At 34.5% G+C, this 13,564-nt stretch overlaps 1 protein-coding gene across 2 annotated transcripts; it reads right to left on the reverse strand.

The window, feature by feature from the left end:
- Nucleotides 1-237: 237 nt before the first annotated feature.
- dusp12 (dual specificity phosphatase 12) lies at nucleotides 238-4,602 on the reverse strand. 2 transcript variants are annotated; one of them, XM_083549159.1, is made up of 7 exons: nucleotides 4,467-4,602; nucleotides 3,838-4,139; nucleotides 3,520-3,633; nucleotides 3,311-3,429; nucleotides 2,408-2,495; nucleotides 2,137-2,317; nucleotides 238-1,373 (listed from the first exon to the last, which is right to left on the reverse strand). In XM_083549159.1, exons 2-7 carry the CDS (start codon nucleotides 4,119-4,121, stop codon nucleotides 1,224-1,226), a joined length of 936 nt encoding a protein of 311 aa, XP_083405285.1. In that variant the 5' UTR covers nucleotides 4,122-4,139; nucleotides 4,467-4,602; the 3' UTR covers nucleotides 238-1,223. The 2 variants fall into 2 exon arrangements, with proteins under 2 accessions (XP_083405285.1, XP_083405286.1); XM_083549160.1 differs by lacking the exon at nucleotides 4,467-4,602 and adding an exon at nucleotides 4,252-4,444.
- Nucleotides 4,603-13,564: the final 8,962 nt, after the last annotated feature.

Below are 13,564 nucleotides of genomic sequence, written 5' to 3' on the forward strand. Positions count from 1 at the left end.
ACCGAGTGCAATATAAAAGTTTTATTTATCCAGAATCTGGAGTAAAGCCTCAGCTTCTGCTCAGGATTTGTCAGTTCCACACACCTGTCCAAACAGACACAAGTCTACTCTTTATTTATACACACTTTAACCTTAACACTCCTACCGAGGCCAAAGAAAGGTGCTTAAACACAGCAATATAATGGACCTGAATCAGGCTCTACTGCAGTGTAAAATCACATGAATCCACCACCACCATCTGGTAAATACACAGAGATGTTTAATAGTTGATATGAAAAGTTTGTTTCGGACAGAAATGTGAAATATTTATAGATGATCAGTAAATCGATCACTTGGTGCATGAATACATGAGTACAGTTTAACAAAATAAGCTGATATTATTTACTCGTCACACCCTAATGTTTGAAAGGCTGAGTGAACTGACATAAAATAAATGCTGAAGAGATTCAAGCTTCAACATACAAACTGGTCTTCTTTTCAGTCTACATTGTGTCAGAAACCAAATAAATCCTTCTGTCTGATGTACTAAAAAAAAATCCATCTGCTGTCTGAGGTGAATGCTTTGATGATTTACAGCTTCATTTTGCATAATGCTGAATTGTAAGCTATAATGAATAATAAATACATCAGTCAAGTGGGAAATATGTGACCATTGAATTTTTCATGCTTAAGCTACAGCATGATACACAGAAGACAAGAAATGCTGTCTTCATTACACTAATATATTCCTGCTCCTTCTTTACACCACTGTTTGCTCAGTTTTTTCTCTTTACACTCTTGCTGCTTCTTATGGGTCTTTACACTGTTTTTTCCATTCACTAAATGTCCTTTCCTTTTTTTTTCATTGCAGTTTATATCAATGCAGGGATTAATGGATTGTGCTGGCTCCTGTATTTCTGCATAATTATGTCAGTATTAAACAATATGCCTTTATAAACAGTATATCAAAACTGGCGAGTGTCTTAGTTCGGCTCCACCCCCACCTGAACTATTGGTTCAAATTTGCTAGAACTGAACTAAAGTTCTTAAGGATAACAGAAATGTGGCGCCATCTACTGGATGAAGTATGAAAATAAAGTCTATCACGTTTTATTATTCCCCCCCCCCCAATAAATGTTTTCAAAGCTATTAAGCATATGTCATTCTGTAAATCACGTGAAGCCTCTACAATGCTAATAAACAATATATGTGTTGATTTGTGTTATTTGGTGTTATATCTGGTGTCATTTAAGTGCTGCGAGGTTGATGTGTTTGATTTCGTCCACTCTGTTCTTGTGCATTTGGAAAGCGGGCGTCACCCAGCGGCCACACGAACACTGCTCTCCATACCAGTTAAACGAACCGAGCTTAGAGCTGCACTTCGGACACAGGAGCTGCAAGACAACATTCATTCATCAGGTGCTTATTGTTGGCTTTTCAAAGCCACAACTCTGCTATAGCCATATCATTTCCCATGACAGCAGATAACTACACCATTAGGACAGGGTAAAGCCACAGTGTATAATTGTTTTAGTTGTACATACCATGTATATATATATATATAAATACACTAATCTATGTTGCTGTGTACCTGTACTATGCAATGAATGACTGACTGACTGATCTATTACATCATCCTTTATGACAGAATTATACCATGTTATAACATAATAATAATAATATTATATTATAACATAATAATAATAATAATAATGATAATTGTATTAAATATTTAAATATTAAACTAAGTTAGAAAATCATTAAAACTTAATTAAAGCACTATTATTTTTATTATATTGAATTCAATTGAATTTATTTTTTAGATTTAATTTAATCAATCATGCAATATCATTTTAAAATTTTGTATTTTCATGTTTTTTTTAAGCTTTATCTGCTCTAATCTATTAATTTTTTACTTATAAAATAGACTCTATAGCATTTATTTTATTTACTGTTATATTTTCTTGTTACGCTAATTCAGAAAATATTTTTAAATTAATTGCATTTGTGTGCATTGATAGAAGGAGTGTTTATTTTGTAGTAACAATAGTTATAATTTCAGAGTTGCCATCTACTAATGAATAAACCATCATGACAGTCTTTGATCTTTGCCATAATGTGACTGTCAGCCTGTAACGATTGTGAGCAGCATATTACCTGTCCATCCATCACTCCGAGCAGCGCCTCCTCCATCCACTGAACTGGCTCGATGAAGTAGGATGTGCACTGGCTCTGATCTGCTGCAGGTCGTCCTCCACTCTGCCTCTTATGGGAAAAAGCAGACGCTCCGCTGCCTACACAGTGACTGAGGATGCTGGAGTGGCGGAACAGAGTGCGTCTGGAAAGAAACAAAACGCAGACACGCACATCAGATGGACGCTGTAAAGATGGAGACGAAAATTAAATGTGATTCAGATGCATATTTCACCTGCACATTCTGCATCTGTAGATGGCCTCAGTGTTGTGGCTTTGTGCAGGGTCGACTGCGAATATGTCTCTGGGGATGTTTTTGAGCTCTGAAAGCAAATCATACAAATGTAAAAATAGTCAAATACATTCTTGCAGCATGAACTGCAGAGCTGGACAATGCAAAAACAACCAGAAAGCAGTGAAAGTGAATGAAATACCAAACATAGCATAGGAGTTGAACAATGCAAGAGGGTTTTTATGACAGATACACGATATATACTAGAGGTCTACAGAACCGATTAATCGGTTTTGATGATTAATCAGCATAATAGATTAATGCTGAAACTATGGGCAAAAATCCATACCGACTGGTCTGGTATACAGTACAACAGCGGCCTCTAGTGGCGAATCACTAACACCACGTGCTGTTTATTTAAAATGTCCTTTTTATTCGTTCGTGTAACTTTTTGTTTCAGTTAGAATGCATGTCTTTTAATAGCCTCAATATTTATTAATATAATTAATATAGTTTAATTTATTTAATTTAGCACATTCACATGATTCAGTACTGGGGTTTTTTTTGTAATAAACATCAGTATTATTTTACATAACGTGCTGTTTCTTTGTTTTATTATCCATTATAAATTCATAAATCAATTGATTAATCGGTTATTTCGGCAAGTAAGTTCCAACCTAGCTATTGATCCTTTTGCTGATTTACTAGAACAATAAATTTTTTTTACACACAAACTAAAAAAAATCAAATAGTCAAAAGCCATTTTGACAAACAAAACTGTCTCAAACAACACAAAAAATCCACAACACTCCACGCACATCTGGACACGTTGTCTTTCATTCTAAATTACTACAATTTCAGAAAGGAAAGGACATGAGATCATCAGAGTTTACAGACAGCACATACCTGGATATTTCTCAGTAACCTTCTTAAGTCGGAACTGCTTGTATATCACGCTGCTGGGGTCCAGTTCACAATTCATAGCTTCAAAAAGGGTCAACTGATCCAGAAACTCATCGTTCATCCTAAAAACACAAGAAGCCTGATTTTTAAAATAACACTTTTAACATACGTTTTGTTTGTAAGAGCGTGATTAACAGTTTTTTGAGTCTTACTTGACATCTGGTTTGATGAGCTGGAGTTTGCTATAAGCCTCCTGGACACTCAGCTTGTGTGTCTTCATTAAATAAGCAGTGATTACGGCAGCACTTCGACTCTGACCTGCATGACTGAAAGAAAAGCGAGACAGAGGAGCCAATTAAAAACAAAGCAAATCATTATGTTTAAATAAATTAATAAATAAAAAGTAAATTTCTTTCAAAGTTTACTAAATGGTGCGTATAGATATAGTCCGGTCCTTAAGTATTTGGACAGTAACTATACTTTCAGAACTGATCTGTAGTGTATTTTTTACTAAACCTCTAGAAACCTACCAGTGAACAAGAACAGATGATGCTGATGTTGTTGCTGATGATGACGAGGAGGAGGTAGATGCATTCAAGGCATCACTGATAAACTGGATGCAGTTGTCCAGCTTGCTAAGGAGATCTGTGGATGAATCGTCCAATGCGTGGACAAATTTTAAGTGAAATCCAGGCAGCTCTGGTTGTTCAGAGTCCACACTGAGGATGTGAGTGATTCCTTTAAGAGTCAGAGCTTCGGGATTCTTAAGATCTGACACAGAGCCAATATAAAGACCAGCTTCAACTGAGATCATGGTGTTGTCTAGGAAATCCTACAGTAGAAGAGACACAAATTTTAAAACAAATGAACGAAAACCGATCCTATGGAAAAGTCCGAGATTGAATACAAAACTGAATGCATGAAACACCATGACTGCAACTTACAAACTCATGAGATGGAATCAACCTGCAATTATTCAGAGAATATAGCTATAGCTTGCTGTGTAAACATATCTACGTTTTTGTCCGTATTTATTTGAAGTATATAATCAAGTAGCAAGTAATTAGATAGTATTTTACAATTTCTTCAAATTTATACACAATTTCAAAGCTGGAAAACAAAACCAGGGCGATTTAAACAGCGCCAATGTGTTACCTACCCATGCCGGTCCTCTAAAAAAAACAGGCTCGATGAGAAACTAAAGAAAAAACGTTTCAGTTCCGGATATCTTTAGTTCCGGAACCAACGCGTTAGCATAGCTTATTCACTAGAGGGCATTAAATACCAACCCATATGAAGTGTATTCAAACTAATTTTTTTTTTATAAATATACAAATAATGCCAAAACTATATTAAGAAAAAAAACCTGCTGCCAGGGATTATGTATTTCTTGGTTTAATCTAAGTCCTGATCTTTCACAACAGTTTTACTAAATAACAATTGATAACAAGTAACACAAAAATAAAATGCTATTAGCCTTGTAGTGCACATTGTATGATAATGCTGTGTGACATTTCTCCACATCACATGTCTTGGTCTTATTTCCTCTTTCTATGTTAACTTGTACTCAAAATGTCACAGCAAGCAGTGAAGTAAATAGGCAGTGGAGATATACATTCACATTCAATTTTAAACCAATACACACTTGTCTTTCTCTCCTTATTTATCATAACCAAAGCCTCTTTGTATCAGAATTAAAATTGTTTACAGATTTGGGATATTCAATCTATCCTGAAATTTCACTTCCTGTACGATCAGACAGCTCTCATATCACTGATTAAGACACGACACAGCTAATATTAATAACATTTTTTCTTAGTAATGGAATTTAGGCTATTTATAATTGTGCTGCCACTCGAGTGTAATATATCAGATGGCCTACTCATTTCTCGTAATTGATATGATGCAATGTCTCTAAAACCTTGTAGTCTCTATTATATGCTTTTACTGGAGCTTTAAATCTCCTGTGCTATCAAGTGTGCCTGATGTGCTGCTATAAGTGTAATCCTGACCTTTTGGCCTGATTATAGCCGTCTCATATGCTGTGGGTAAAAGCAGACACTGTGACATTTATGTAAGCACCCAGTCATTCCAAAGGAGTAGTAATGGCCTTTGACTAAAAGTAATAACTCTTTACTGAACAGTGACATTTATGAATCTTTAAGACAGGATTTATATACATAAAAGGATAAATATTAAGAAAGCAGCGATCAGAAGTCAGATATGATCAGCTTACTGATGAAGTTGTCTGTATTGTTAAATATGTATGCTTCACATCAATATATATACCTTAAACTGTCTTAAATTTGTGATAAAATCTTAGATGTATGACAAACATCCTGCATTTTAGTTATTGAGTTGTTTTTATTCATTGTTATAATCTTGTAGCATGTGTCAGGCTACAGGACCAGTTACAAGCTACACAATATATCATGCTGACAAGTATTTTGTAGTTCAGGTTTCAGATAATGTCATTTCTGTTAAACAAATGTATTACAAAAAAAGTTAGTGCTCTGTTTGTTTATATCGATTCATTACAGTAAGTGGTTCAAAGAGAAACATTTAGTTTTTTTCCACTGAATTTCTTTATTGTTTGTTTGATTGTTAATTAGTGAGTTTTTTTAATTCAGTATTTCAAGGTCTATAAGGGCAGGACAGGATGCCTATTTGATATTGCTTTTTGATATTGATTTATCTCTGCAAAAATACTTGTCTTGCAAATGACCCTATTGTTGCCTTATTATAGGCAAAGTGTGTGCTGTAATCATTCTCAATCACATCACTGATTGAATCATCATTTTAACCAACTTCAATATAAGCAAACTACTACAGCAAAGAGAAAGAAGTATATCATTGTATAGGATGTCTTTGGATGTGGTAGCACTACATTTTCCCTTTACTTGAACTACTTTACTTGAACTTTACTTGAGACCAAATCTGTTCCAGCATGTCAGTGGCCCCTGTGCACAAAGCCAGCTCCAGGAAGATATGGTTTACATGAGTTAGAGAAGAAGATCCTAAATGGCCTGCTATAGAACACTGACCTCTCAACCCTAGTGAACACGTTTTTAAGTGAACTGTTTCTAACACCCTTGTGGATGGATGAGCACAAATCTCCTCAAACACACTCTAAAATCTAATGGAACATCTTCCCAGAAGAGTTATTAGAGAAAGTTATTGTAACAGCACACAAATACTAAGTGTGAAAAGGGATGTTTATAAACACATAAAAATATTTTACTTACAGTGGGTGTCCACAAACGTTTGTCTTGATTGTGTATTACAATTTGGAAAGTGATTTCCCTTCTAAAAATTATTTGAGTGATATACGAATATTAATGAAAACATTCCTTAATTTGTGAACTGTTTATTAATCACCATCATCAATAGAGAACTCCCAAATATCATTATATGGTGGATGACAAGCAATATAAACAATAATTATTGATAGCAGAGATGACAGTCAAAGAAAAACATGCAACAACCAGCCTCTGTGCAATTTATTGATCAATACCAGAGACACCATGGATCAGTGGACTGCCTGCTTTATTCAAATGAAAGGAGTAGTTTAACTCAATTAAATCAATACTAACACTGATTGATATTCCTAAAAGTAGCATGCATACAGTTATCATCATTACTGGATCAATTGCAGTTGGTTGGTAGTACATTAAATTGATTAAAGGGGGAAACAAACCAATTTACACAATTTCTGTCTTGTTTTGCATTAGTGTTTTCCCTGGGGTTAGAGCCAAGCGTGTGTCAATTTTTTTTGTAAATACAATATATAATATACACACTCGCTTTAAGCTGTATAGTTGAACTGTAAATGTGAATAAATATTTTGCAGAAGTTAATCGAAGGTCGAAGATTTAGAAAATATGGGTCGTCCAAGTTCATATCAATAATCAATAATAGACATTCTGTAAACATGTTATGCTAGTAAACTTTCCATGAACCTCTCAGGACTCTTTGTGCAAGTGGTACACTCTGCCCTTTATTGTTTTCTTTTTTAAATCAATGGAGATGTTATGTCCTTTCCCATAAGCCTCAGTGCCCTTTTGTCTATATTTTCAACTCGAAGCACACACTGCGCTGTTCCCCGTGCCTGGGGATGGGAGATTGGCTAATTGCTTTTTCTGAAAGTATTCTCAATGAAGGTCTGACTGATTGACTATGTCCTGGCAATGTGAAAGCGCTTTTCCTCTTAAGGGTGACAAAGGGCCAAGGCACGTACCTTCCTATCATACAATCGCCTCTACCCTGATTGCTTCCTTTCCAACATATGTCCAAGAGAATTTGGCATCGACTTCTATTTTAATGCCCTTAAAGATGAGAGCTTCCTCCTGTATTTGTAATTTTGATTTATAAGAGTTCTTTCAATGTGTTATTTATATTTCATTGAGATCCCTTGTAAACTTATGTACTTACAGTATGTTTCTCTTATCTTTTTACTGTGTGAGAGGTTGGTTTTCTACTGCATGCCTAATAATACATTTTTTTTTTTGAAAGTTTAATTATCTAAATAAAAATGTTAATGCTGCTGTTACTGTTATGAAAGAAGTTTTTGGTGTCAGCAATGTGTAACAGTCAATAAGTGTTAGGCTGATAGTATCATATGTTTGTAATCCAGCGAACCAGTGTTGATTTATTCATCAATAGAGACTCTGTACATCGCTCTGGAAAGGCATCTGCTTAATGCTCTAATGTAAATGTGTTCAACTAGAGCTAATTTCTCATAAATGTCTCATATTTGTATAATTAAAATTAAGAAAGAAAACGAAGAGGAAGGATAGGGAGTGACATTTGGTAGCTACTACTATATATCATAAGTGATAACAGGAACTAACTTTCTTCACAAATGCAAATGCAGATTTAGCCTTTTATAAGTGAAAACACACAAACAATAAAAATCATGAAGCAAAACTGGGTGCAGCACAGCAAGGTAACAACATGAACATGATCATTTGCCACAGTGATAACAAACAACAGTGACAAAAGCCAGATGCTGTACAGGATACAGTTTAAATACTGGTGCTCATTAAACAGAAATGTTAAGGTTCAAACACTCATGTAATATAATGTAATGTGCAGTGGCAGAAAATATTCCTTTTTATGATGGAACAGTAAGTTGTTTTTATTTTGTCCGTTTTTTTTTTTTCACACACACTTTGGCACTGATGTCACTGTTTTAATTTAAGATCATACACGTGTTTATTACTTGCTTAAGCAACACATTTAGACCAATCCGAAACAAGTATTTAAGCCCTGCAGTAAAAAAAATACATTATTGCACCACATTGCAGAAACATTGTTTGTGTAACATTAAGGAAACATTTGTGTTCCTGCAACTAAACACTACGCAGGATTATAAGAACTCTCCCTCTGTACACTTCAGAAATGTTCGAGAAAAAAATACAGATTCCCAGAATTACAATGTTTAGTAAAAAATACTTGTAACAATTGTAAACATTTTGAATCCTATAACAGATTAGTACTGATCAATGTGTTCTATATGATACATGATACATCATCAATCATGTCTCAATATTTAAAGTGTGTTACTGAGTTACTGTATGTCATTCGAAATCCATTTGCAGATTATAATGTTAATAAGTGAGTCATACATTTATTTCTGATTGTTGTTTCACTTCATTTATAATTTTGTAACTAATTAATTAATTAATTAATCAATTATTAACAATTACATTTTATGTGAAATAACAATAATAACCAGCCGTTGATTATAAAATTAGAATAAAATTATTTCAAGACTCTGTATATCTGTACAGTATGCTTTTCACTTCTCATCATTGCGCAACAGTGTTTTCTGTACCATCTGTGTGTGTGTGTGTGTGTGTGTGTGTGTGTGTGTGCGTGTGTGGTTTCAAAGCTTCTTTCTGCTTTACATTATCACTGCTTGCATAAGTGTTTTTTATACTGTCTCATGTTTCTTCTTGATGTCAATGGCTTTTTATCGTCTATTCAATCCGTTTTATATATATATATATATATATATATATATATATATATATATATATATATATATATATATATATATATATATAATATTATATTATATTATATAACATATTTTGGCTCTTCCAGTGTAAATACTTATAGGTTCATGCCCCGTAATTACAAGCATCCTATATTATTATAATGACAAAATTAGTAAAAAAAAAAAAAATTCTCTGAGAGAATGTTTTTGGTGCAGTGTCAGCAAACCAGAACAACCTTTCATTTGACTCTTTGTGTTACACCCTTTGACCGATTGCAGAATATTAGCTAACCTTTCTTCCCGATATTGTCTCATGTCTCACATTTCCGTAGCTTACAAATTCTGATTTCTTTTTCTCAGATTTTGCAACAAGAGTTGGCGTTAAACAGAAACATATTACGTAATTTTTTTCTTAAATTCTCTTATTTATTATTAAGCAGGAAACTACACTGAAAGTAGTGCTATATATATATATATATAAAAATACCTTGTTTATACATTTTCATAGACCTCTGTCTGTGTTTCTTTGTGGGAAAAAGCTGAAAAAAAAAGCTCTCTGGATAATGCACTACTGTTCTACTACTGCACTACTGCATTAATATTGAACAATATTGAATATTAAAAAATAGCATGTGTACAAGAGCAACACAGGAACATACATCCATGTGTGCACTGCATTTATAATAAATCATGTTGAAGTAGTTTGCACAAAAAAGTCCCTGCTTTTTTGTGTGTGTATGTGTGTGTGTGTGTGTGTGTGTGTGTGTGTGTGTGTGTGCGTGTGTGTGTGTGTGTGTGTGTGTGTGTGAGTGAGAGAGAGAGAGAGAGAGAGAGAGAGAGAGAGAGAGAGAGAGAGAGAGAGAGAGAGAGAGAGAGAGAGAGAGAAAGTAAGAGAAAAAGAAAGAGAGAGAGAGAGAGAGAGAGAGAGAGAGAGAGAGAGAGAGAGAGAGAGAGAGAGAGAGAGAGAGAGAGGGATGTATGTCTGATGATCACTGTGTCATGGGTCACATCCCCAGAGCCTCTCATCCTGAGGAAGATTTATGACGCACTTCCTGTAGAGAGGAGGTGAAGTAACACTCGCCGTCCTTCGCAGAGGTCAACATTGAGCAATCTTCTCTCCTCTTCTCACTGCAATGTGTTCATCATTGGATCCTCTAGTTTTCCTGCTTCGTGTTTAACATAGAAGACGTCATTAAATGGCATGTAACCCTGCAGCAGTGGTTATTCAGATAGGATATGTGACCGTGCAAAAGAAGAATATGGATGACCCTAGGTTTATGTTTATGTTTATATAAAGTAAATTTAGTGATTTTTTTTATTAAAAAAATTTTTTTTTTTAAGTCTTTCAATAATAAAATGTCTACCAAGCATATTTTAAAAAATGAATAATGAATTGGTGTAATCTTCCTCTGTTCTCAAAATTACACAAGTAGCACATTTTATAGCAGAATTAGCTAATAGGTTCACTGAGAATTTGCAAGATGTTTTTGCTGAATTATGTTTTCACATTTCCCAGGAAGACTATGTATGTTTTTTCATTTTTTGGGGGGAACTGGTCTGTTACTCAAAATGTTGCTTCTGTTTATTTCTTTACCATTGAAAATGAATAAATTAGAAAATCAAAAAATATAATTTTTTTGTAAAAAGAGAATGTGACAAATGACAAATGTATGTGTGTGTGTATATAATACATACAATATTAAATACTTTTTATTTTATTATTATTTTTTTTTTTTTCAGAGAATCTGGTATTTTGTTTGTAGTAAAAATATAAATAAATAAAAGACACAATTTTCCTTATCCTTCAATTATTTATTATAACAGTATAATGGTAATTTGTATGACTTTATGTTTTTATATCATTTCAAACTAGACTACTAGACTTCTGAACTAACAATTAAAATGTATCTCCCTCAATTTCTAAGTTGTTTGAAGGCATGCTGTTTGCACAGTTCGAATCTACAAGAGTGTGAAAGACAGACAGAAACATGAGACGCCTTCTTACTGAGTTCCTGATAGATGAGTTTGTTCTGGCCACACACAAACACCTTAGTCTCAGACTAGCACTCTAAGGTAATTCCAATAAATGGTGTGTATTTATGTTGCTATATAATTCTATACATAATCTTTAACCTAATTCTAACATCAGTAAACATTTTGGCCTATTCCTTCTTTTTAACTAAATGTTACAGCTCAGAAAAGTCAGGAAACAAAGTTCATTTCCCCCTAACTCTTCCCTGAAGATGCAGGCTGACATTAAGCCATGCCCACATGTGCTACAGGATTATTAACTACCGACACACACACACACACACACACACACACACACACACACACACACACACACACACACACACACACACACACACACACAGAATGATAGAAATGTCATCCATATTTCCTCGAAGTTTCTTCTTTATACTATGTCAGGCTGTTTTTCATTTCCACTGTTGCCACTAGCTCAGTCATTAGAGACAAACTTATAGGCAGTAACAAATAAATTCACATTTATCCTTGTAAATCTGCTGCAGGGACAATGTCCAGAAAATAGAGAGAATACAGGAATAGTGTACTGTGTTATTGTTGATACTGAATCATCCATATGCTTTCTATATTTTTTATATTGTGTTCCTGACTCTGCAAAGGTCATCTGTCATTTCTGCATGTGAGTGAATCCTATTAAAGATCATTGTTCTGATTGCAGGTCACAGCTGAGCTGTTGTGTATAGTGCAGCAGGGGAGGAGGAGATTGTAAAGAGATAGAAGAAATACTTAATTACTGGACTTAAATAGTTTTTTGGCTACTTTCTAGTTCTACTGAGTATCAAAGATATAAGCAACTTTTACTCTCTACTCAATTACATTTATAATTCAATATATGTACTTTTTACTCCACTAAAATTTAATTGACAATAACTGTTACCAATTACATTTTGTACATCTGCTTTATCTGCCGTGGATTATTTATTCTCCTGAACACTCCCCTACCCACATCTGCTGCCTGTGAGCGACTTTTTAGCACCGCTGGCCTCATTTACAGTCCAAAAAGATCTGGCATACAATCCAAAAACATTGAGAAACAGCTTTTGTTAAAGTTAAATAAAAAAATATTTCCCCAGTCTGAGACTGAGAGATGCATCAAATCACAGTCAGATCTGAATATGTATTTTTACTTTGTCTAAAATTGTTCTCGATTGATTTTTCCAGTGTTTTTATGGTGAAGTCAAGCTCTATAATAAAACAGCCGGATTAAATTTGACGTCATCATTTTTGGCAAAATAAAGCAGAAAGTGAAATTCCGAGCAATTGAATGTCAGCGGGCTGATTTATAGCTCTGTCATCACTACCGTTGTGTATTAGGCCACTTTCTCATTCGAACATTTGCCCTTCATTCTTTGTGTGTGTGTGTGTGTGTGTGTGTGTGTGTGTGTGTGTGTGTGTGTGTGTGTGTGTGTGTGTGTGCGTGTGTGTGTGTGTGCGTGTGTGTGTGAGTGTGTGTGCTGTGTCAGGGCTATTATCCTGAGGGTGAAGGATGGCAGCTGATGGTCATTTCTCCTGCCTGATTTGTCTGTTAGATCTGTGTTGGGTTAAACGGAGGCCTTCAAAGCTTTTAACTGTTGAGGGATGGATAGAGAGTCAGCCTCTCTGACACTGTGCAGACACACACACACACACACACACACACAGACACACACACACACACACACACACACACACACACACACACACACACACACACACACACACCAGCTACTACTGTAAACAAAAGCATACCAGAATTTCTTTTTTTTCAATCTCCAGTGTTCAGTCCTTGTGTATGGTAGTGGTTTATAGTGGTTTATAAGCTATGCTCTGAAAATCTGAATATCATGGAAGCTTCTAGTAAACAGTTTAAATCATCAAATCTCTTTCCAGTAACATTGCAATATAAAGCATAGTTTTTTGTTTATTTAATACATTTGCTTGGTTATACCCTTTATTTCTACACATATGTATTTGGCAGATGGTTTCATGCAAAGCTGCTTAAGTGGGGCAGAAAATCCAATTAAATCCAAAAGTTGAATTGGGCAGTCAGGTGGTACGGTCATTTTGTAAATTGCCAGACCTGGAATTTAAACTTACAAGCTTTTGTTGTAGAACATTAAGATGAAATGTGCTGTACAAATAAGGCATTGTTATTTATTCATTCGTTTATTCATTCATTCATTCATTCATTCATTCATTCATTCATTCATTTGTTTGTTCATTCGTTCATT

Source organism: Silurus aristotelis (genome assembly GCF_946808225.1).
Source record: "Silurus aristotelis genome assembly, chromosome: 8".
Classification (NCBI taxonomy): Eukaryota; Metazoa; Chordata; class Actinopteri; order Siluriformes; family Siluridae; genus Silurus; species Silurus aristotelis.

Excerpts from the sequence above, each read along its gene's own strand:
- dusp12 (XM_083549159.1), bottom strand. The coding sequence starts at position 4,121 with ATGATCTCAGTTGAAGCTGGTCTTTATATTGGCTCTGTGTCAGATCTT. Across the intron at positions 3,634-3,837 it reads TCATCTGTTCTTGTTCACTG|TCATGCAGGTCAGAGTCGAA; the intron begins GTAGGTTTCTAG and ends CTTTTCTTTCAG. Across the intron at positions 2,318-2,407 it reads TACAGATGCAGAATGTGCAG|ACGCACTCTGTTCCGCCACT; the intron begins GTGAAATATGCA and ends GTTTCTTTCCAG.